At 39.4% G+C, this 26016-nt stretch overlaps 1 protein-coding gene across 1 annotated transcript; it reads left to right on the top strand.

Moving 5' to 3' along the window:
- The first annotated feature begins 463 nt into the window (after positions 1 to 463).
- Positions 464 to 24869, top strand: PPP1R17 (protein phosphatase 1 regulatory subunit 17). The gene is made up of 4 exons (XM_044295459.1): positions 464 to 542; positions 1530 to 1682; positions 5237 to 5386; positions 24805 to 24869. Exons 1-4 carry the CDS (start codon positions 464 to 466, stop codon positions 24867 to 24869), a joined length of 447 nt encoding a protein of 148 aa, XP_044151394.1.
- Positions 24870 to 26016: the final 1147 nt, after the last annotated feature.

Below are 26016 nucleotides of genomic sequence, written 5' to 3'. Positions count from 1 at the left end.
ATCTACCTACCTATTATCTATCTATCTATCTATCTATCTAATTATCTATCTATCTAACTATCTATCTATTTTTTTAATAATCTATCTATCTACCTACCTATTATCTATCTATCTAATTATCTATCTATCTATCTATCTATCTATCTATCTATCTAATTAGCTATCTATCAATCTAATTATCTATCTAATTATCTATCTATCTATCTATCTATCTATCTATCTATCTAATTATCTATCTAATTATCTAGCTATTATCTATATCTATCATCTACTGTATCTATCTATCTATATCTATCATCTACTGTATCTATCTATCTATCTATCTATCTATAATTAAATTATTTAACATTTTATGATGACAAACTGTTTATGCGTTTTGTTGGAGTTATGAACTCTGGTGATCACTTTTCCGTATCTTATCCTTAATACATTTTTACAGAAAACGTAAGAATCCCTTACAATTATGTCAACAGAATGTGTGTCGTCATTGGATCTCTCAGAAGACATGTTGGATAAGCAAGGACAGCACTGTAAGCTTTTAGGTAATGCCATTATTGGTTCTTATGACTTTCAGTAATTCATTAGATACAGCCATGAGTCATCCGTAGTCACCATAATCACAGAACAACGATTCATGCTGCTGAACCTTAGAAACCTGATATCACTTGCTTTCTGGTAATAGACCTGCTGCCAGATGGGAAGATAAGGGCTTAGGTTTCTTCTCATGGGATTAGGAACTGTGGTACTAGCATACAAAAAATACCATGTCATTCATGTAGATATTATTTAATCATTCTAATTTTTAAGATAAATCATAAATGGGGTAACAGTAGGTCTAAACAGCAAACCATATATAACAACATGAAAGTAGAATACAAAGCAGGCATTTTTACATTGACCGAGTTCAAATGAAAGTCAGATATACACTGTATGACTTCAGCAGGCATTCTTGATGTAGAGATTGGGCGTAGTGACCAAGCTGATAGTATACTTTGTAAAACTCTTTGACCTAGTAATGCCAGCTAATGGTGATAAGTTGTACTGCACAGGCCATCATGTATATCATTTTCTAATGTATTGACTTTCCCATATATCCATTGAAGTTCTTTAATTGATCATTTTAATTGCCACTGCTGTTTAAACGATGTATAACATTTTTTAATGCCAATGTTCACAGTAGGGTCATGGATTCTGTTCTTTTTGAAGTCATGACCAATAATGAGGAGTGTCAGGTCTATGCATTTTGGATGGAAACAATAGAGTGCAGTGGAATAGAACACAGCAGCAGAAAGAAAGTCTTAGTATATTATAACTTTAAAGAAGATAGCACTGCTACATCACATATCAAAGGCTATGTTCTGTATGACATCTATGAAGTAGTTGTACAAGGGGAATAAGGAAATGGCTAGTCATGGTATAGGCTGCCTAGAGCATATTTTACCTGGAGAAATATGAGCAAAAGGATTTGTCACTTCCTACTCATTCCTACATTCATTTTTATTATAAACATGAATTTGAATTACTTCTAGACAACCTTTCTGAGCAACTGAGGAGGAATTGTGATATTCAGATGAAAGTGAGGAAAGGAAAAACGGATACTACTTCCCAGAACAATGAAATGGATCTAAAACAACCCAGGAGAAAAGACACACCAGCCCTACACAAGCCACCATTTATTCCAGGCAAGGACAATACTTTAAAAGTATAAAATGGATGCGAAACCTAGGAATGAATTATAAAAGTGAAATGGAGATAATTGCACCCACTGTTTGTTAATTTCCAGCCTTTTCTGCATGTTCCTGAAGCAAAAAAATCCTATAGAACTCTTATGCCCCTTGCAGACGAACGTGTGCGAATTAGGTCCGGATGTGTTGCAAATGCATTCAGTGAAAAATGCGCGATTTTGCAAAGTCATTCAGTTTTATCTGCGATCGCATTCAGTTGTTCAGTTTTTATCGCACGGGTGCAATGCAATTTAATGCGTTTTGCACGCGCGTGTTCAAAAACTGAATGTACACAGACAACATCTCTTAGCAATCATCCATGAAAAACGCATCGCATCCGGACTTGCTTGCAGATGCGGTGTGATTTTCATGCAGCTCCATTCACTTCTATGGGGCCAGCGTTGTGTGAAAATCGTGAGAATATAGAACATGCACGCACAAGTGACACATGAAAACCAACGCACATGTACACAGTTCCATTGAAATTAATAGGTACGGATTCCTTGTGGGCGCAATGCGTTTGCATCACGCATTGCACCCGCGCGGAATACTCGCTCATGTGAAAGGGGCCTTACTGATCTGATTTATTTCAACTGGGGAAAGATTGCAGGTGGTGCATAGTCAAGGGGGCTGGGCTTAAAATGATGGGCCACAATATCTTTAATCCTTTCTTGATGCAGCAATTTTCCATTTTTGCATTTTTATTTTTTGCCCCCTGTCTTCCCGGAGCCATAACTTTTTTTATTTTTCCCTTCACATAGCCGTATGAGGCCAAGTTTTATTTTCTAATGCCACCATATAATATTGCATACAATGTATTGGGGAGCAGGAAAAAAATATCCAAATGGGGTGGAATTTGAAAAAAAAAATACACTTTTACGAGTTTTGTTTTTAAGGCGTACACTATCTGGTAAAACTGACTTGTGCTCTTAATTTTCCAGGTCAGCATGATTATGGCAATACCACATATGTATAGTTTTTCCTGCATTTTAATACTGAAAGGAAAAAAAATAATTGAAAAAATATTTTTTTTCTTGTCATTGCTATAGTCTGACCCCCATAACTTGTTTATACAGGTATTTATGTCTATGGTGATGTATGAGAGCTCATTTTTTGTGGGACAATCTTTAGTTTTTACTAATATAATTTTGGGGTATGTTTGAATTTTTGTTCACTTTTAATACTTTTTTGGGGGAAGTAAAGTCATGAAAAAATGGCAAATTGTCAATTTTTATTTTTTTCCCACCATTCACCATAAGTTTTTTTTATATTTGAATAGAACGTAATTTTCACACACAGTGATGCCCATGATTTTACTTTTTTAATTGTTTAATTATTTTTATTTTTAATATTTTTCAAAACTTTATTTTTATTTTTTGTTAGGTACCCAATTGGACCCTAACTTGCATTGGAATTTGTATAGAATAATTAAATTTTCTTCTTTATTCTATACAGAATTGTATGTTAAAGTTCAGTGCTGCACCTGGGGGACCTGGAAGTGAAACAGAGTACACCATACATGAGCACCAGGCTCTCTGTTCTCCAAGCTAAGAGATTTTCTTAAATTTTTGGGACATTTTCTGTGTTCTGTCTTCCTTTAAGAGTTATACATCATTTTTAAGGGAGCATATTAGTAGATCTCCAATCCAATCACATTTGCCTTGTGCATTGTGCTTTATGGCACCTTCTTAACATTCAACCACTGTTAAAGGGCCAGGCTATCTAAAATATTACATGGGCCAAGCAAGTTAGCAAGTGACACAATGTCCTGGGGTAGAATACACTGGCTACCTGTGTGATGCGAAAGTTTGGGCAACCTTGTTAATCGTCATGAATTTCCTGTATAAATCGTTTGGTTGTTACGATAAAAAATGTCAATTAAATATATCATATAGGAGACACACACAGTGATATTTGAGAAGTGAAATGAAGTTTATTGGATTTACAGATAGTGTGCTATAATTGTTTAAACAAAATTAGGCAGGTGCATAAATTTGGGCACCACAAAAAAGAATTGAAATCAATATTTAGTAGATCCACCTTTTGCAGAAATTACTGCCTCTAAACACTTTCTGTAGGTTCCAATGAGAGTCTGGATTCTGGTTGAAGGTATTTTGGACCATTCCTCTTTACAAAACATCTTTAGTTCATTCAGGTTTGATGGCTTCCAAGCATGGACAGCTCTCTTTAAGTCACACCACAGATTTTCAATTATATTCAGGTCTGGGGACTGAGATGGCCATTCCAGAACGTTGTACTTGTTCCTCTGCATAAATGCCTTAGTGGATTTTGAGCAGTGTTTATGGTCGTTGTCTTGTTGAAAGATCCAACCCCGGCGCAGCTTCAGCTTTGTCACTGATTCCTGGACATTGGTCTCCAGAATCTGCTGATACTGAGTGGAATTCATGCGTCCCTCAACTTTGACGAGATTCCCAGTCCCTGCACTGGCCACACAGCCCCACAGCATGATGGAACCACTACCATATTTTACTGTAGGTAGCAGGTGTTTTTCTTGGAATGCTGTGTTCTTTTTCCTCCATGCACAACGCCCCTTGTTATGGCCAAATAACTCAATTTTAGTTTCATCAGTCCACAGCACCTTATTCCAAAATGAAGCTGGCTTGTCCAAATGTGCTTTAGCCCACCTCAAGCGGCACTTTTTGTGCTGTGGGTGGAGAAAAGGCTTCCTCTGCATCACTCTCGCATACAGCATCTCCTTGTGTAAAGTGCGCCGAATGGTTGAACGATGCACAGTGACTCCATCTGCAGCAAAATGACGTTGTAGGTCTTTGGTGCTGGTCTGTGGGTTGACTCTGACTGTTCTCACCATTCGTCGCTTCTGTCTAGCCGAGATTTTTCTTGGTCTGCCACTTTGAGCCTTAACTTGAACTGAGCCTGTGGTCTTCCATTTCCTCAATATGTTCCTAACTGTGGAAACAGACAGTTGAAATCTCTGAGACAGCTTTCTGTATCCTTCCCCTAAACCATGATGGTGAACAATCTTTGTCTTCAGGTCATTTGAGAGTTGTTTTGAGACCCCCCATGTTACTACTCTTCAGAGAAAATTAAAAGAGGAGGGAAACTTACAATTGACCCCCTTAAATATTCTTTCTCATAATTGGATTCACCTGTGTATGTAGGTCAGGGGTCACTGAGCTTACCAAGCCAATTTGAGTTCCAATAATTAGTTCTAAAGATTTTGGAATCAATAAAATGACAACAGTACCCAAATTTATGCACCTGCCTAATTTTGTTTAAACAGTTATAGCACACTTTCTGTAAATCCAATAAACTTCATTTCACTTCTCAAATATCACTGTGTGCGTCTCCTATATGATATATTTAACTGACATTTTTTATCGTAACAACCAACGATTTATACAGGAAAATCATGACGATTAACAAGGTTGCCCAAACTTTCGCATCCCACTGTAGTCTATTTAAAGCAACTTTATTTGACAATGTTGTTGATTAGCAAGGCTACCTTATAATAACAGGAAATTGTGATTTAGATTTTTCAGAGCTGCTATTAAAAAGGTTTGATGAAGTGGAAAAACAACAAAAGAATATGAAAATACCCTCTCTCTTAAATAAAGATGCAGAATTGAGAAAACCAAGGCGGAAAGACACCCCTGCACTGCACACTTCACCGCTGCTCCCAGGTAAAATGACAATGACCAGTCACAGTTCTGATATTATTAGAAAGCTATATAACTATTGTATGTGCATAATTTGTGAGCAAAAAGACCATCCATGAGCAAATATTAGATTTATAAAGGTATAAGAAGCAAACCATGCACCTCACTTGTGTAAATAATTATTCACATGATTTTGAATCCTTGAGACTAGTTACACTGGTGTTCCTAAGCCTTTAGCCCTTGTAGTTATTCCTGCTTCATCTAGGTAGCAATTTAGTTACAAGAAACTGCATTACAGGTAATAGTAAAACTGCACATCACCTTATTTTCATAAATGGTCTACTATACAGCCCAATAAAATACAATAATATTAATAATATCCATGTAAGATCCATGTAACAGATTCTATATAAAAACAAAACATAAGTCTGATACACTTGCAATATGTCTGTGAAGGTTCTCATTTATCCAGGTCATGGTATATCTGTAAAGAATAAATCAAGGCAATGCCTTGATTTATTCTTTACAGATACACTTACTATACTACACTACAGGTACAGTTTCACCTGCAGCAATCAGGAGGGGAGGATGAGAGTGGTAACGGTGGTACTGACCTCACCATGTCAGGTTTCCTCACACTCACTCCTTGGGCCATTACAGTCAAAGGGGAGGTTCACCTGGTTTTTATTTTTCCTCAGGCACATCCTGGCCAGAGTCTCCTGCCCAATGGAAGGTAGGGTGCCCTTGGTTTTGCAGTGGTGCAATACAAATGACAGGAAACCAGAAAGGCTTAAGGTTGCCGTTTAACAATAAACACTAAGAGGGAAATTCATCTATTCTATTTATTTATCCCTTTGGAAGTTTCAAAACACCCAGTTTAGTGCCTTTTTCAACTTTTTTAGTTGCAACTGGATTTTCAGCCATGGAAGAGTCATCATTACATATGCCCAAAACTCCCTGGAATAATGACTGAAAGCTATAGATTTCATTTTGGCACACGCACTGCCACAGGACAGGAGGTACAGAGGCGTAGCTATAGAGAAAGCAGGGGGAGCGGCTGCTTTGGGGCCTCAACTCAGAAGGGGTCCATCCAGGAGGAAGATAAAAGATTTTACTGTCAGGGCCCACTCAACAGTATTATACATTGACATAATATACAGAGACACTGTAGGAAAGAGATGGAATGGCTGCCGGGCATCGTCTGACTAGCCACGGGAGTGAGGGTTGTAAAGAAGTTTTTTTTGGGGGGGGAGGTGAGCCCATTCAAAAACTTCCTGTGGGATCCAATTATTTCTATTTACACCACTGAGGAAGCATGTAATTTATGAAGAGGTCTGCTTCTCTTCCAAAATTACATGCCACCTCAGGCAGCACAGGCCCTATCAAGACCAGTGCAGCAGAGGCTGGTCTTCATAAATCAAGGCCTAAATAAAGATTTAGGTAATCTTCCACAAGATGGAGGTACAGTTTTTAATTAATTCCATCAAAATAACAGCAGTTTCTAAGAAAGAATCAGTGGATTACCTCCATGGGGGGTGTAAGCCCTCAAAATCAGTACTTGGAAAGTGACACAATAATATGACTGGGGGCTAGAATCCTTTAACCACTTCAGCCCCGCTAGCTGAAACCCCCTTCATGACCAGGCCACTTTTTACACTTCGGCACTACACTACTTTCATCGTTTATCGCTCGGTCATGCAACTTACCACCCAAATGAATTTTACCTCCTTTTCTTCTCACTAATGGAGCTTTCATTTGGTGGTATTTTATTGCTGCTGACATTTTTACTTTTTTTGTTATTAATCAAAATGTAACGATTTTTTAGCAAAAAAATGACATTTTTCACTTTCAGCTGTAAAATTTTGCAAAAAAAACGACATCCATATATAAATTTTTCGCCAAATTTATTGTTCTACATGTCTTTGATAAAAAAAAAATGTTTGGGCAAAAAAAAATGGTTTGGGTAAAAGTTATAGCGTTTACAAACTATGGTACAAAAATGTGAATTTCCGCTTTTTGAAACAGCTCTGATTTTCTGAGCACCTGTCATGATTCCTGAGGTTCTGCAATGCCCAAACAGTAGAAAAACCCCACAAATGACCCCATTTCGGAAAGTAGAAACCCTAAGGTATTCGCTGATGGGCAAAGTGAGTTCATAGAACTTTTTATTTTTTGTCACAAGTTAGCGGAAAATGATGATGATTTTTTATTTTTATTTTTTTCTTACAAAGTCTCATATTCCACTAACTTGCGACAAAAAATAAAAAATTCTAGGAACTCACCATGCCCCTCACAGAATACCTTGGGGTGTCTTCTTTCTAAAATGGGGTCACTTGTGGCGTAGTTATACTGCCCTGGCAATTTAGGGGTCCAAATGTGTGAGAAGAACTTTGCAATCAAATTGTGTAAAAAATGACCGGTGAAATCCGAAAGGTGCACTTTGGAATATGTGCCCCTTTGCCCACCTTGGCAGAAAAAAAGTGTCACACATCTGGTATCGCCGTACTCAGGAGAAGTTGGGGAATGTGTTTTGGGGTGTCATTTTACATATACCCATGCTGGGTGAGAGAAATATCTTGGCAAAAGACAACTTTTCCCATTTTTTTATACAAAGTTGGCATTTGACCAAGATATTTTTCTCACCCAGCATGGGTATATGTAAAATGACACCCCAAAACACATTCCCCAACTTCTCCTGAGTACGGCGATACCACATGTGTGACACTTTATTGCAGCCAAGGTGGGCAAAGGGGCACATATTCCAAAGTGCACCTTTCGGATTTTGCAGGCCATTTTTTACACATTTTGATTGCAAGGTACTTCTCACACATTTGGGCCCCTAAATTGCCAGGGCAGTATAACTACGCCACAAGTGACCCCATTTTGGAAAGAAGACACCCCAAGGTATTCCGTGAGGGGCACTGCGAGTTCCTAGAATTTTTTTTTTTTGTCACAAGTTAGCGGAAAATGATGATTTTTTTTTTCTCTTTTTTCCTTACAAAGTCTCATATTCCACTAACTTGCGACAAAAAAAAAAAAATTCTAGGAACTCGCCATGCCCCTCACAGAATACCTTGGGGTGTCTTCTTTCCAAAATGGGGTCACTTGTGGCGTAGTTATACTGCCCTGGCAATTTAGGGGTCCAAATGTGTGAGAAGAACTTTGCAATCAAATTGTGTAAAAAATGACCGGTGAAATCCGAAAGGTGCACTTTGGAATATGTGCCCCTTTGCCCACCTTGGCATCAAAAAAGTGTCACAAATCTGGTATCGCCGTACTCAGGAGAAGTTGGGGAATGTGTTTTGGGGTGTCATTTTACATATACCCATGCTGGGTGAGAGAAATATCTTGGCAAAAGACAAAGTCTCACTTTCCGCTAACTTAGGACAAAAATTTCAATCTTTCATGGACTCAATATGCCCCTCAGCAAATACCTTGGGGTGTCTTCTTTCCAAAATAGGGTCAGTTGTGGGGTGTTTGTACTGCCCTGGCATTTGAGGGTCTCCGCAATCATTACATGTATGGCCAGCATTAGGAGTTTCTGCTATTCTCCTTATATTGAGCATACAGGTAATGAGATTTTTTTTTCCGTTCAGCCTCTGGGCTGAAAGAAAAAAATGAACGGCACAGATTTCTTCATTCGCATCGATCAATGTGGATGAAAAAATCTCTGCCAAAAAAAAAAAATGGAGGGGAAAGGCGTCTGCCAGGACATAGGAGCTCCGCCCTACATCCATACCCACTTAGCTCGTATGCCCTGGCAAACCAGATTTCTCCATTCGCATCAATCGATGTGGATGAATAAATCATTGCCGGGATTTTTTATTTTTTTTTTATATATATATATACAAAGTGTTTGCCAAAGCATAGGAACGCCGCCTCCTCCTCAGCTCGTATGCCTTGGCAAACGTATCTGTCACTGCAGAGGAGAAAATCCCGTCTTGCAGCGCCGCATACACCGACTTGCGTGTAATCTGACAGCAGCGCAATGCTTCTGTCAGAATGCACATCGGTGCTGCAGCTAGTAGATCGGTTGGTCCACCTGGAAGGTAAAAAGACAAAAAAAAAAAAAATTAAAAAAACCAGGCCACAACGCAATAATTTTATTAACTTTGGAACAGAACATGTAACTTTAACTTTTTGAACTAAACATTAACGTGTTTGCTTACTGGTGTTTTTTTTTTTTTTTTTTACCTTTATAGAACAAACCTCTCCTTCCCCATGAGTCAATGTGCAAAGCGCAAATCGCCCAAAGATGTGGCGAAGTGCGTTATGCACTTTGTCCCATGTGAAAGGAGACGTTTGCAGCAGCTGTGAATGAATGGGCCCTAATAGCCCTGTGTGCCTATCCTGGTGAGATGATCCCTATGCTAGGTGTACCTGTGTGTGGTACTTTCGGAAACACTCCCCTAAGCATAGGGCAGGGTGGTCAGGACAGTCAGGACAGAAATAGCGGGTGTCACGCCTTATTCCACTCCTGCTACAGACACATCTTTTTCGGGGTGACGGGTGGGTTGAGGTACCAGCAACGACATTGGGGAAATGTCGCTCGTGTAGACGGCTAACTACACTGGTGGATGGGGCCACGGAACCTCCTGGATACAGGAGGTTCTCGATGATCTCTTCCTGAAATTTGAGGAAGGATCCAGTTCTCCCAGCCTTACTGTAGAGAACAAAACTATTGTACAGAGCCAATTGAATTAAATATACAGACACCTTCTTATACCAGCGTCTGGTTCTGCGGGAAACTAAATACGGAGACAACATCTGGTCATTGAAGTCCACCCCTCCCATGTGGAGGTTATAGTCGTGGACTGAGAGGGGCTTTTCAATGACACGGGTTGCTCGCTCAATTTGTATTGTCGTGTCTGCGTGAATGGAGGAGAGCATGTAAACGTCACGCTTGTCTCTCCATTTCACCACGAGCAGTTCTTCGTTACACAGTGCGGCCCTCTGCCCCCTTGCAAGACGGGTGCTAACGAGCCGTTGGGGGAAGCCCGCGCGACTAGTTCGCGCGGTACCACAGGCGCCAATCCGTTCTAGAAAAAAATGCCTAAAGAGGGCCACACTTGTGTAAAAATTGTCCACATAAAGATGGTACCCCTTGCCGAATAAGGGTGACACCAAGTCCCAGACTATCTTCCCACTGCTCCCCAGGTAGTCAGGGCAACCGACCGGCTCCAGGGTCTGATCTTTTCCCTCATAGACACGAAATTTGTGTGTATAGCCTGTGGCCCTTTCACAGAGCTTATACAATTTGACCCCATACCGGGCGCGCTTGCTTGGGATGTATTGTTTGAAGCCAAGGCGCCCGGTAAAATGTATAAGGGACTCGTCTACGCAGATGTTTTGCTCAGGGGTATAAATATCTGCAAATTTCAGGTTGAAATGGTCTATGAGGGGCCGAATTTTGTGGAGCCGGTCAAAAGCAGGGTGGCCTTTGGGACGGGAGGTGCTATTATCACTTAAGTGCAGGAAACGCAGGATGGTCTCAAATCGTGTCTTGGACATAGCAGCAGAGAACATGGGCATGTGATGAATCGGGTTTGTGGACCAATATGACCGCAATTCATGCTTTTTTGTCAGGCCCATGTTGAGGAGGAGGCCCAGAAAAGTTTTAATTTCGGAAACTTGGACTGGTTTCCACCGGAAAGGCTGGGCATAAAAGCTTCCCGAGTTAGCGGTTATAAATTGTGTGGCATACCGGTTTGTCTCTGCCACAACTAAGTCTAAGAGCTCCGCAGTCAAGAACAGCTCAAAAAATCCCAGGGCCGAACCGATCTGAGCTGTCTCAACCCGAACTCCAGACTGGGCGGTGAAAGGGGGAACTACAGGTGCGGCTGAAGTTGGGGACTGCCAATCAGGGTTTGCCAGCACCTCTGGGATTCTAGGGGCTCTACGGGCACGTCTTTGCGGTGGCTGCGACGGGGTCACTACTGCACGTGCCACCGTACCAGCTTCAACTGCCCTTCTGGTGCTCGCTACTTCACCATGTTCTACGGCAGAGATGGTACTAGGTCCAGGAAGGGCTGGGCTGCTGATAAAAAATATCAAAACAGATTTTTTTATCGCCGCAGTGCGTGTAAAGTGAATGTGCAGCGATAAAAAAAAAAAATTTTTTTGTCACTGCGGTGGGGCGGGCGTGGGCGAACGCACGTGTGGGCGACCGATCAGGCCTGATCGGGCAAACACTGCGTTTTGGGTGGAGGGAGAACTAAAGTGACACTAGTACTATTATAGATCTGACCGTGATCAGTTTTGATCACTTCTAGATACTATAAAAGTACAAATGCTGATTAGCGATACGCTAATCAGCGAATAACGGACTGCGGTGCGGTGGGCTGGGCGCTAACCGATCCCTAAACTACCTAACCAAGGGGCCTAAACTATACTGAAACCTAACGGTCAATACCAGTGAAAAAAAAAAGTGACAGTTTGCACTGATCACTTTTTTCCTTTCACTAGTGATTGACAGGGGCGATCAAAGGGGTGATCAAAGGGTTAATTGGGGTGATCTGGGGCTAGTATGTGGTGTAGTGGGTACTCACAGTGATGTGTGCTCCTCTGCTCCTCTGCTGGAACCAACCGACCAAAAGAAGGAGCAGAGGAGCACAGCAGCCATATAACCCCATCATATTTACTAATATGTGGGGTTAAATGGCTGCTGATTGGTTTTTTTGAAAATCAGCAACCTGCCAGCCAATGATCGTGGCCGGCAGGCTGCTGACTAAATACTCTGCAGCGAAATGCCGGCCCGCGATGCGCATGCGCGGGCCGGCTGTGACGTAATCTCGCGTCTCGCGAGATGATGCACGGATGCGTCCAGGAGGAATAAATCAACCACCTCCCGGACGCATCCGTGCGTTATGCGGTCGGGAGGTGGTTAAACCCAAACAAGGCGATGATGTCAATTAGCCTTAGATGAGCATTACATTCACAAATTTCACACACACACAGTTTTTTTTATGGCTGCTTAACCTTTTCAAAGATGCTGATCTACCATCATTCTCTGGGATATTTCATGGCTTTCTCCCTGAGTCCCAAACATGGTCTGAAGGACTGGATGCTGCTAGTTGGCTACATTCTTGCTTAGCATCTACTGACTTACTTCACAGGAAAGAGTACAAGCCAAAGGATTAGGTTCCACCATCTCCTGGAGACAGTTGTTAAGGGATTGGAATTAACCCTGAAGTGCAAATAACGTAACATAGTATAACACATTATCAAAAGTTAAAGACAAATTATTTATGACATCTTATCATTAACAGTGGCTGATTGCACCCACTAAACAGCCCCTCAAAATGTCAGTAGCTCTGAAAAAAGGAGCAAAATTGTACACATGTCCATAGCAAAATCAATTTATTTCATTAAATATATACAATATAATGAATCTAAAAGAAAAATAATTATTATATAGGTATTTTTTCAATATAATGTATTGGGAGCGGGGAAAAAAGTCTGCACATGACGCAACTGAAAAAATTGAGATTCTGCCACAGTTTTATGGGTTTTGTTTTCATGCTGTCTGCTACATGGTAAAACTGTACCCTTCATTCTCTGGATCTGTATGATTACAGTAATGCCACATTTGTAGAGTTTTTCTTGTGTTTTAATACTTAAAAGAAAATGAACACTTTGAAAACAAAAATGTGGTTTTCAACTACAGAGCTTGTTTTTTTGCAGGGTGATCTACACTTTTCATTGATACCATTTTAGACTGCGTAAGACTTTTTGATCACCTTTAATTAAAGTGTTTAGGGGAGGTGAAGAAATGAAAACATTTTGAATCAGCCATTTAGATTTTTTTCCATTACACCATTCGCCATATGGGATAAATACATTTAGATTTTAATAGCACAGGTGTTTTGGGAAGTGGTGATGCCTCTGTTTATTTTTTAATTATTTATTTTTATTATGAGGAAAGGGAAAGGGTGATTTATTTTTTTATTTACACTTTTTAAAAGTTATCTTAAGGAAATTGAACATGCTATCAGATTGCTTCATTAGCATTGAAGTCTGTGAGCAACTCTCTATGTTCCTATAGAGCCCTGCTGAGGCTGGCCTCAGATCCACAGGGAATGAATTTCTCCCCTAATCGCTGCTAGTGGAAGCCATTCTAGCCCCATGAGCCCAGTGCGCCCAGGTTTTCAGCGCTTAGATACTGTGGTCCCATTTGACCACGTCATCTGATGGGTTAAATGTCTGCAATCAGCGTTATCGCCAATCATAGGAGCTCTATGAGTTATCCGATTAATGGAGACTAGTGTAGGTTATTATAGCCTCCGTTTAAACAGATCTTTTTGTTTACAATACACTGCAGGACAGAATAGCACAGTCTACTACATTAGTCCACATAGATTTTTTTGCAGTATAGTGACATATACCAGCCAGACATACTGTAGGGCAAAAGGATCCTCTTTTGGCCTCCATATAACATATTAAGTCCTATGGACACATTTAGTACGTGTGTCAGGAGGTTTCCTGTTGTACATGCTAAACGTAGAGGAAAATGTGATGTGAATGGCTACTAAGAGAAATAAACCTACCTGTAGTATGGTATAAATTGCAGCCTGGTCTAGTATTTGTACTAGATTATAGGAGATTATCTGAGATTCCCATCTTTCTGTAAATGTGATCACTCCTTCCTTATATGTTCTGTGAGCTCCAGAACTGAAAAAACATAGTGGGAAGTAAGGAAAGATCATAGCCGTACAGTGCTGGCAGATTCCACGGAAATGAGACACCCCCTGCTCCCGAGAGAAGCCTTGTATAGCCAAGATTAGAAATAATTAGCCTGAAATAGACATTAGGGAAACCCAAAAAGAACCTTTTCCTTCACAATTATGATTGTACAAAGTAGCACAGTCATTATGCTAACTTTTTTGATAACTCAGGTACGCTTTAAAGTCAATGTGAATGTCACTGTTGTGTTTTGGTAACAATGGGCACAGTGTCCTCACCGAAAGAAAAGCATGTTTACTTAGTTTTAGGTAAATTACCTAGGTTTGGAAAATACTGCTATAATAACAGTAACTTAACAGTAATTTATTCTACATTTTGTTATACAATATGTACCATAGCCTACTATTTCAGGCATGTTCATGTCCATCTACTTTACACTGTGTGCTAAATATACATTATACCCCATTACATACAGATTAAAACAGGGGGAAGTGTTCTTATACCAGTGACATAATGTCAGGAATAGAATGTTGCTAAGATCAAATATTCATTTGCCAGAAAGGGTAAACAGGAAATGGGACTGATGAGATACAATAATGACATGACAATATTCGATTAATTCTTTTAACGGGAATTCTGTGGAGAGCCACTTAAGACTTGAGCTCTTAGAATTAAAAGGCTTATTAATGAAACACTTACTGGAGATGCAGTGCTAACCAGTAATAAGAGTCCAAACAGCTGCTGTAACTTGTCATCTCAAAATGCTATATTATAAATGGATATTTTCTTATGATTTCTCAAAGAGAGAAAATTCTCATAAATTCTCAAAAAAAAGCATATTGGGGGAAATGTATCATCTCCGTTGTGCCTGAAAAGCAGTGTTAAAAAGTCACAAACTATGTGTTTGCAACTTTTAACTTCAACTTATTTTATTTGGGACTAATTATTTGTTGCATCTCTTGGACTTTATGCTCCCCTCATCACTTTCCCAAAATGTGGCGAGGAAAAGGTGGGAAAGGGGTCTGGTTAGCCATCCCAACAAATTTATCTTTCCCAACCTTCATACTACGAATTAAGTCAGGTATACCTGTAAGTCATGGTGGCTGAGGGAATATATGGAGCAGGCTGCTGAATTGAGCCCACTCCATAAGCGGCAGGTACTGCAGACAGCTGGCTGCAATGATGGGAAATGGGGATCCCGCCAAACCCCGTCATTTAACCACTCAGATGCTACGAACACCAATCAAAGTATCTGTAAGATAAGCAGAGGGATGTGTCTCCCTCTGCCTTCCGATTGGCGCCCCTGCAGTCAAACTATGGGTCTCCGATCAGTTACAATTAGTGATGAGCGGCAGGGGTCATATTAGAATTCGTGATATTTTGCTAATATTTTGTAGAATATTCATTGAATATTCGCAAATTAGAATACTTGTTATATTCTACATTCTTTTTTTTTTACTCGAAAATGCCAATATTACGCGATCAATACAGGCGTAAGTCAAAAACCAAATTATAGAATATAGTGCTATATATTAGGTTTCAGAATATTCAGCATTTTTTCCATCTGAACAAATGATTCCTCCCTGCTTAAGTTGCTTGTGGGCCAATGGCTCATTAGCCCACAAGCAAGAAGCAGGGAGGAATCATGACTTCAGATGGAAAAAAAGACGAATATTCAATATAACAAATATATAGCACTATATTGAATATGGAGAGCCACTTAAGACTATATATTTTTAATTTAGAATATTTGTAATTTTTTTCCACCTGAAGTGAACAGTGTTCAGTGTTCACTTCAGATGGAAAAAAAATTAACAATATTCTAAAATACGAATATATAGCACTATATTAAATATAGTGGTGCTATATATTCATTTTTTTAGAATATTCAGCATTTTTTTCCATCGAAGTCATGATTCCTCCCTGCTTAAGTTGCTTGTGGACCAATGACTCATTAGCCCACAAGCAAGAAACAGGGAGGAATCATGTGTTCAGATGGAAAAAAAGACGAATATTCGATATAACAAATATATGGCACTATATTCTAAATAGTCGCAAATTCTCAAAATGGCGATATATTCGCTTTCCGAATATTTGTGCTCGACAATAGTTACCATGGCACCTTGGATGCTTTAGAAGCTTCTCATAGTTGCCATGGTAACCTCCCTGCTGCACTGTGCACGAGGCACAGCTCAGCAAGGAGCCCATCAAAATGCTATTTACCATAATAGATCTTTATTAGGGTGATTAGGACAAGGGACAGGTTCTAGACCCCTAAGTTGTCACTATAAAAGTTAAAAAAAATAAGAATTAAAAGTTTATATCCCCCCTTTCCCAATTTTACATCTAAAGACATATAAACAAAAAAATACTAGGTATTGCCTGAACTATTAAAATATTAATAAAAATGTTATGTGTGCTAATTGCCGTAATGAAAAAAAAAAAACACACAATAAAATCTAAATTTTGCCCCCAAAAAACAAGCCCTCATACAGTTCTGTAGAGCAAAATATAAAAAGTTATGGCTGTCCGAAAATGGTAATGTAAAGAAAATGTGATCAACTTTTTTCAATGGTATGTAGATAAAAAGAATCAACTTTTTAACACCATATACGTATTGAGATGCAGAATAAGGATCATGTTATTACATTTTTGCTGCAGAGTGAATGAAGTAAAAAAAAACTTACACCTTGGTTGAATTATTTTTATTTTTATTTTTTATTTAACCCCACAAATATTTTTTTTCCCCATTTTCCAATAACAGACATGGAAAATTGAATGATGCTCTTAATTAGTACAACTTGTATCCCAAAAAATAATCCCTCATATGGCTATATGAATGGAAAATTTAAATGCTATGGCTATTAGAACGTTGGGAGGAAAAAACTAAATTGACAAACCAAAAATGTGCCCGTACTATATGTTCTGAAAACAATACAATACAATGGACTGAGAATAAATATAAAAATGTACACTTTAAAATTGTAAATGGCTCTGTTTTGTCAAATGGAAAACTACTCAAAAGACAGAAATTATTTTTTTAACACTGTAGACATGAATCCCTTTAAAAAAAAGGACTTCAATATTTTAAATGTGAAATTGAAAACTATACAAATATATACTATGAACCGGATGGTGTTTCACTTAAACATGTATTATAGTTAATACCAGATGGGCCGAACATGGTGAATCGCTAAAACATGACTGCAGGATTTTTAGCAACTGCCATATAATGCTGTATGTTGATCAAACAAGGGCTGGTGCTGGTATGGGGTTTGGCTGGTTAGGTGTGTGGCACAATATGCAAATTATTGCTGTTGTGGCCTGCAATCTCCTAAAAATTCCACTTTTTTATGAGTATGTAAGGCCTCATACACACAACCATATCGTGTTTTGCGGTCCACAAAACACGAATACCGACGATGTGTGTTCTGAATTTTGCGTAACCTATCAACGGATCCGGACTAGCACACATCTTTTGCGGCCCCAATGAAGTGAATGGGTCCACATCCAAGTTGCAAGAAAAGCGTATCGCATGTAGACCCAAACAATGGCCGTGTGCACAAGCCTTTAGGGAATGTGCTTACTGGTTATTGCAGGGCACCTATAACTGGGGACAGGAGGAGGTATTAACCAGTGAGCTCGGTACTCTGCAGTTAAGGAAAGTGCTTACTGGTTATTGTAGGGCACCTATAACTGGGGACAGGAGGAGATAATAACCAGTGAGCCCCATCCTCTGCAGTGAAGGAAAGTGATTACTGGTTATTGCAGGGCACCTATAACTGGGGACAGGAGGAGGTAATAACCAGTGAGCGCCGTCCTCTGCAGTGAAGGAAAGTGCTTACTGGTTAGTGCAGGGCACCTATAACTGGGGATAGGAGGAGGTAATAACCAGTGAGCGTCGTCCTCTGCAGTGAAGGAAAGTGCTTACTGGTTAGTGCAGGGCACCTACAGTATATCTGGGGGTGCAGGAGGCGGTAAGAACCAATGAGCGCCGTCCTCTGCAGTGAAGAAAAGCACTCATTTGTGAATAGGAGGCAGGAAGGAAATATCGCCACTTAAAGGAGTTTCCCAGTAAAAATGATTTTTAACACATTCCTGTAGCATGGCCCCTGAAACAGAAAATACTTTCCTGCTCCAAACTGCTCTCGCTGGCTCCATCTTCCGGTCCCATAGCACCTCTCCAGCAAATTGACTTCAATGGTGAAACGCTGCTGTGGCCACATCACCACTGAAGCCAGTCATTGGCTGGAGCGGAGCATGTGACTATGCCTATTGCCAGCCAGATGTAAACAGCGCCGGGACTGGAAGATGGAGACAGAGGGAGCGGCAGTGGGCAAGAAAGTATGAATCTTCTGTTTCAGGGCTATGCTTCAGGAATGTGATAAAAATCATTTTGTACAGGAAATCTCTAAGTTCCTATTACATGCACGATATTCATTTAATTACTGGGAACAAGTCATCATAGGAACATTCCTGATAAGTGACCTGTATAATCGTACCGCTGATCAGCTGATAAACAAGGAATCACTCGTTAGTCGGCTGATTTGCATATATGTTATCAGGATGAAAGATGTACGATTATCGCCAGCACATCTCTCTGTGTAATCCGAGATAATCAATAATCAATATAACTAAATAAAGGAGGAATGACTGCCATAGTGATCATTCCTTCCCAGTCACTTTGCATTGGCTATATAATAGGCTGATGCGAATGAGCGCTGATTAACTTTTCTTTTTTTGAGCAATGTAATAATGCGGCCCCCAGACCAAAAAAGGTTGTGCACCCCTGGTTTAATTGATAAAAAAAAAATACTCACCTTATCCATTTGAGATGGAGGCGGCGGTGTTTTCACACTCAAATGGATGAGGTGAATATGATTTATGTTTTGCCACCATTTCTGTGAAAATATATTTGTTACCACAAAGCATGTGCACGTATTTTTTGCCCCATAAGACACCCCCCCCCCCCCCCAAAGTGGTGGGAAAAATGCTCCTGCATCTTAAGTGGCGAATACTGAGCTCTTCCATTATGGAAGCACTCATTAGTACCGGAGGACCAGGAAGCGGTGAAGGCTCTGTACTCACCATTTCCTGGTCCTCGGCTGTCAGCTGTGAAGACTGCGCACAGCGTAAGGGCACTCTGTGACCTGATGCTTTACGTGCCAGTTCACAACACAGTCGATGGAGGAGAAGAAAGAAGATCACGGGCGGTGAGGAGTGGCGCCATCCAGGAGAGGGAGAGGTAAGTGTATTATTTATTTGTGATCTGAGGCTGGGATCTGTTGCATTATGGCTGGGGGCTGAATTATATATGACTGGGGGCTGAATTATATATGAATGGGGGCTGATTAACATATGGCTGGGGGCTGATTATGAATGGCTGGGGGCTGATCACATATGGCTGGCGGCTGATATGAGACATGGAGGACTGATATGAAGCATGGGGGTCTCATCTGAGGTCTGATTGGGGGGTCTTCTTTATATTGGGCTCTGATCTGAGGTCTGATCTAAGGTCTTATTAACATTGGGGATCTGATTGGGGCTGTGAACTCAGGTCTGATTAATACTTGGGGTCTGAATGGTGGTCTGACCTGAGGTGTAATGAAAAAATTATTAACATATGTCAATTTATAAATACAAATCCACATAATTAGATTAGCTAAAAAGAACATGATTGTGAATCAGAATTAATCCTGAGAGATTACTCAGAACATAAGAATAGATAAATAATAATTAAAAAAAACACATACTGTAAGTGATGCAAAATTCATAATATATTCATTTTCACAAATCATACAGGAAAATTATTATGGTGAATGGCGCTTACACTCAGATGTTGAGATCATAAATTAATCATGTGTTGAGCTTTTTGATTGGCCAAACTGGGTATTTAAAGAGGTTATCCCATCATAGACAATGGGGGTCTATCGCAAGGATATGCCCCCATTGTCTGATAGGTGCAGGTCCCACCTCTGGGACCCGCACCATAGAAATGAATGGGAGTGGTGGTTGCGCATGCGTGGAGCGCTCCCATTCTCTTCAATGGGAGAGGCGGGGAGCTACGCCTGGTGGTGAATGGACCCCGGTAAACCTGGGGTCCTCCAGCCACAACTCTACCCGACTCCGTTCTTCTTGTAGGTGCGGGTCCCGCACCTATCAGACAATGGGGGTATATCGCTAGGATTGTTTAAGATGTGATAACCCCTTTAACATGTGCCCCCTGGTGATGACGCCACCCCTAAACGAAGGTTCGTCGAAACGCGTCTCGCAGCTGGCCCCATCCAGTTTTATAAATTTGGCACTTTACACTTGCACTTTATTATTGCTTGCATTGGATATTGTGTTGAATCACTGCCCTTGTGTCTTCCTCTTATGGATGCTGCCTTTCCCTTCACCTGTTCTCTATGTATGAATTGTTCCTTATGAATTGTATCAATAAATTTTTTTCCATTTTATGCGGTCTAGTAATTCATTTTCTGATAAACATTTGTAGTACGTCATACCATAGGCATATGTGTAATCTTTCTCTATATGGTGTTGATATTTGTGAGCATTGGCTCAAAGTGTGCATTTTTTTGGGCTCACGTTTATTTGGTGATACTTTAGTAATAAGTAGAGATGAGCAAATTATTCAAAAATTTGAATCAGCTGCTTTACCAAAATTTAAAAAAGAATTTGATTTGTGATGAGTTGCAGGATACTTATCCTGTGATTCCGATCCACTTCATGAACTTCAAATCGCTCAACACTAGTAATAAGCTATGATTCCAGAACTGTGTGTGAAATGGTAAAACCTATACCAGAACCAGCACCTGTATCTGTGTGTTTGTGCCTCTGTCACTCTCTGTAGCTGTCCCCCTCTTCTTGTAGGAAGTGGGGAGGAAAGCAAGTTGTTTGTATAGAGCACAGATAATGACAAGTGGAGGTACATTTAAAATTGCAGCAAATGTAAACATTACTTTATAAATTCACAAGTTCCCAAGCTTGATAGATGGAGATGACATGTTTATAGATTCACTTGTCTGATGGTTGTGATCACTTAACCACCTCCCGTCCGCCCATAGGATATAAACGTCCGGGAGGTGGATCTCTATTTCTGAATGGACGTTTTAAAACGTCCGTTCAGAAACTGCAGCTGCACGCTAATCGTGCAGCTGCTGATCGGGTTGCCCGCTGTCAGTGACAGCAGGGCAACCCAGAGAGAAGGCAGGGACAGTTCCCAGGTGTCCTGCCTTCTAGATCGCTGTATACACAGCGCTCACTGAGCGCTGTGTATGCAGAGCAGGAAGCGCTATGCGCTTCCTGTTCCGGCCCGGCGGTCATGTGACCGCCGGGACCGGAGAGTGCAGGAGCTGTGTGAGGTCTTTCAGAGACCTCGATCAGCCCTGCACTGAGGCTGTACAGCGCTGTATTGCGCTGTACAGCCTCTCTGGGGGGGGGGGGGGGGTGCATTTCTCGTGTAACTGGGGCTACTATGTCAGCCCCAGTTACAGGAGAAATCAACAGTGAATAAAGAAAAAGAAAAAGTGAAGTAAATGTCCCCCAGAGGTCTTGTATGACCTTATGGGGGATGAAAAGTGTAAAATAAAAAAATAAAGTGTTGAAAAAATAAAATAAAAAAAGGTTTCACATGTAAATAAATACAATAAAATACAATAAAATAAAATAGACATATTGCCGCGTCCGTAGAAAACCTGCTCTATAAAAATATCACATGACCTAACCCCTCGGGTGAACATCGTAAAAAACAAACAAAAAGAAAACAGTGTCAAAACGAGCAATTATTGTCACTTTACATCACAAAAAGTGCAACACCAAGTGATCAAAAACGCATATGTCCCACAAAATGGTACCAATAAAACCGTCACCTCATCCTGCAAAAAATGAGCCTCTACATAAGAAAATCTCAAAAAAATAAATAAATATATAGCTCTTAGAACATGGAGACACTAAAACATCATTTTTATGGTTTTAAAAATGCTATTATTGTGTTAAAGTGAAACAAATAAAAAAAGTATACATATTAGGAATTGCCGCATCCGTAAAAACCAGCTCTATAAAAATATCACATGACCTAACCCCTCTGGTGAACACCGTAAAAAAAATAAAAAAAACGGTGTCAAAACAAGCAATTTTTGTCACCTTACATCACAAAAAGTTCAACACCAAGTGATCAAAAATGCGTATGTCCCACTTAATGGTACCAATAAAACCGTCACCTCATCCCGCAAAAAATGAGCCCCTACATAAGAAAATTTCTCAAAAAATAAAAAAAACTATAGCTCTCAGAACATGGACACATTAAAACATAATTTTTTTGTTTCAAAAATGCTATTATTGTGTAAAACTTTAATAAATAAGAAAAAGTATACATATTAGGTATCGCCACGTCCGTAACAATCTGCTTTATAAAAATGTCACTTGACTGAACCCCTCAGGTGAACGCTGTAAAAATAAATAAATAGAAACTGTGCTAAAACAACCCATCTTTTTGTCAACTTGCCCCATAAAGTGTTATAATAATTGATCAAAAAATCATATGTACCCAAAAATAGTAGCAATTAAACTGGCACCTGATCCCCTAGTTTCCAAAATGGGATCACTTCTTGGGAGTAATGGTGCATCAGGGGGCTTCAAATGGGACATGGCATCTAAAAACTACGTGGAGTTCCTTTTCTTCTGTGCCCTGCCGTGTGCCCATACAGCAGTTTATGACCACATGTGGGGTGTTTCTGTAAACTGCAGAATCTGGGTAATAAATATTGAGTTTTGTTTGGCTGTTAACCATCGATGTGTTAAAGAAAAAATTGGATTAAAATGGAAAATCTGCCAAAAAAGTGAAATAAAAAAATTTGATCTCCATTTTCCTTTAGTTCTTATGGAACACCTAAAGGGTTAACAAAGTTTGTAAAATCGGTTTTAAGTAACTTGAGGGGTGTAGTTTCTACAATGGGCTCATGTATGGGGGTATCCACTATGTAGGCCCCACAAAGTGACTTCAGACCTGAACTGGTCCTTAAAAAGTGGGTTTTGTCAATTTTCTTAAAAATTTTAAGGATTGCTTCTAAACTTCTAAGCCTTCTAACGTCCTAAAAAAAAAAAATGACATTTCCAAAATGATGCCAACATAAAGTAGACATATGGGGAATGTTAAGTAATAAATATTTTATGAGGTATCACTTTCTGTTTTAAAAGCAGAGAAATTGAAATGTAGACAATTGCTAATTTTTTTAAATTTTGGGTAAATTTGGGATTTTTTCATAAATAAAGGTGAAATATTTTGACTCAAATTTATGACTATCATGAAGTACAATGTGTCACGAGAAAACAAGTGGTTAATATAAGGGTATATCATTCATGGCTGTTACAGTCACTCAAAGGCACAATCCTTATAAATATATGCTGTCCATATACACAATTAGTCCTAAAAAGGGCCTCTTTGATCAAGGAACAATGTTAAAGACCAGGCCTCAAGTGCCTTAGTTCATGGTTTGTCTCTCAGCTCTACTGCATCTATTGGGCAAAAGTGCCTACCTTGGGGGCTGACATACAGCCAGGGCATATGCTCCTGTTTGACTCCGCATTGAGTTGGGCTTTAGGTTCGTCTAATTTGTCTGTGGTCACCAGTAGAGATTAGCGAATTAGTGCTATAGAATCAAAATGAGAGATAGAGAAAGAACACTAGAATAGCATGCACAGTTTTTCAGGGGGAATGAAGCACTTTTGATTCAAATAGAGTCAATTTGGAGCTGAATTGTATCAGACACACATTTCAGATGAATTGGACCCAAATCTGATTTCCAGAGATAAGCTTATCATTAGTCACAAGCAGTTATTCTGTGCAAATGGAAATCAGACCATACTATGCTGCTGCTTTACACAGTCTGATGACAGATCTGATGCAAAAACTATTTGTTTCAAGGATGCATATATGTCATATAACCATAACCCATTCACAATCTTACCTGAATGCAGATATATTACTCCACTCTGTCCTTGACTTGCAACCTTTGTCTTATCAATCTGTGATTTATATCACAATTGTCAACTTTTGAGAGGACCTCAGGGGAATTGCAAATGGAGGAATAGAAAATGACACTAGTAGCATAGTTCACAACATTTTTCAGCCACCCATTTATATGCTGTAAAACATGTCCCCAACAAATGGCATTTGAATTGCAAATAGTACATATGAGCCTCTTTGGCACATCAAAAATATTTTCCACATACTAGAGCCTTAAACACATACAGACCCCATATAAATGATATACTGTACATTTTTAGATCACAAAATAAATACAGATTTACCCATATCCTCTAAATTAACAGAGCCCATAGATCCTCTAAAAAAGACCTCCTAAAAAATACTAACTCTGGAGCCGTTAAATAAAAGCACCAGAGTCCTAAAAATGACAGCCTTCAGACCAGAACCCCACACAAAATTTACCTCTGACCAGATTACCCCTGTTTACAGCCTCCAGATCAGACCCCTCATGTTTATAGACGTTGTGCTGATAAAAATGGAGATAAATGCAAAAATAGGGAGCTGTTAGTATGTGGGCCACCAGGAAGATCTTCCTTTTCTCTGGGAGCCTTCAGTTCCATATAGATAATAAGCATGTATAGGCAGTTAGTTACATGTCTCATTTTTATCATCGTGTGCTCATTTGTTTTCATTACTTGTTAAGATTATTATTATTACATATTTAATTGAAGGTGGCTATATTAATTTGATAACTTTTTTTCTCTTGCAATAGGTGCAAAATCTATGAAAGAAGACAGGAGAACCATTATTGTGGAGAGTGAAGAAAGCGATGGTTAAAAATCACAGTTTAAGTTATTTGGATGAAAATTCATTCTTTAGTACTGAAGCTTCGGAGAAGATATGTGTTCTGTTCAACTTCTTAAATGTATTGGAACATTTTGTAAATTTTCTAACTTATTTGTATACCTCCTATGCGTGATATTAATACATTAATGAGTGTCGTTTAGATTATTTCTGCATATTTATTTTTGTTTCAACAGGCATTTATTAATTTTATAAAGTGACAAAAATAGCACAATATAGTAACATCATCTCCACACAGGTAGGGAAGGGGCTTACAAAACCAAATTATATAATATGCAATAAGTATCAGAAATGTGAACAAGGAAATGGGGAAGTAAAAATAAAGTCAGAGTAGGAAATCTTCAGAACAAGAGAACCTCTGAACAAGAGGCTTCATATTCAGCACATGGATAGATACATATTCAATTGTAAATGTAAGTTTTCAGCAGAGTTCTTATAATGTAGCAGAAGAACTCTGAACAGAGTTTCAGTGATGTCATTTTTTCAGCAGAAAAACTGTATCCCAAGTCCTCCCATTTTAATACATCAGAAAATTGGGCCCCTTCAGGCAAGCCATTCAATAAACAGTAAATCCTATTCTATGTAACAAGTGCAAAGCAGTCCTCTCAAAGGTAGTGTGTGAGACAAATGTATATGGCATAGGCAAAAAGTTCAAAAAAGAGAAAAATTGGGTTAATAAAATATAATTCTGTAGAAGAGGGATCAAACTTGGATGTGAAATAAGAACGTGACATTAGTTTACCACGAATTAGAGTTTTTAACAGTTCCACAATGAGAACGTCTGAGTCTGCCAAGCCATACCACTACCCCCTCAATGACTTTAACACATTAAAAACAAGGCATACTTTTGTATTTAGAACACCCCACAACTACTAACACTCTCATAGAAAAAATAATAATAATAAAAAAATAATAATTATATATATATATATATATATATATATATATATTAAAGAAGAAACTCCACGGCACTTCCAAATATAGTTTGCATATTTTATTCCACCAGATGTGACGTTTTGGTCCTCTCAATGGAACCTTTCACAAGCAATTGAGAAAGGTTCCATTGAAAGGACCGCAATGTCGCATCTGGTGGAATAAAATACGCACACTATATTTGGAA

This window comes from Bufo gargarizans, chromosome 5 (assembly GCF_014858855.1).
Source record: "Bufo gargarizans isolate SCDJY-AF-19 chromosome 5, ASM1485885v1, whole genome shotgun sequence".
Classification (NCBI taxonomy): domain Eukaryota; kingdom Metazoa; phylum Chordata; class Amphibia; order Anura; family Bufonidae; genus Bufo; species Bufo gargarizans.
The sequence above is the reverse complement of the archived record's forward strand: the minus strand, read 5'-3'. Positions and strand labels throughout refer to the sequence as shown.

Excerpts from the sequence above, each read along its gene's own strand:
- PPP1R17 (XM_044295459.1), top strand. The coding sequence starts at position 464 with ATGTCAACAGAATGTGTGTCGTCATTGGATCTCTCAGAAGACATGTTG. Across the intron at positions 543-1,529 it reads ACAGCACTGTAAGCTTTTAG|ACAACCTTTCTGAGCAACTG; the intron begins GTAATGCCATTA and ends AATTACTTCTAG. Across the intron at positions 5,387-24,804 it reads CACTTCACCGCTGCTCCCAG|GTGCAAAATCTATGAAAGAA; the intron begins GTAAAATGACAA and ends CTCTTGCAATAG.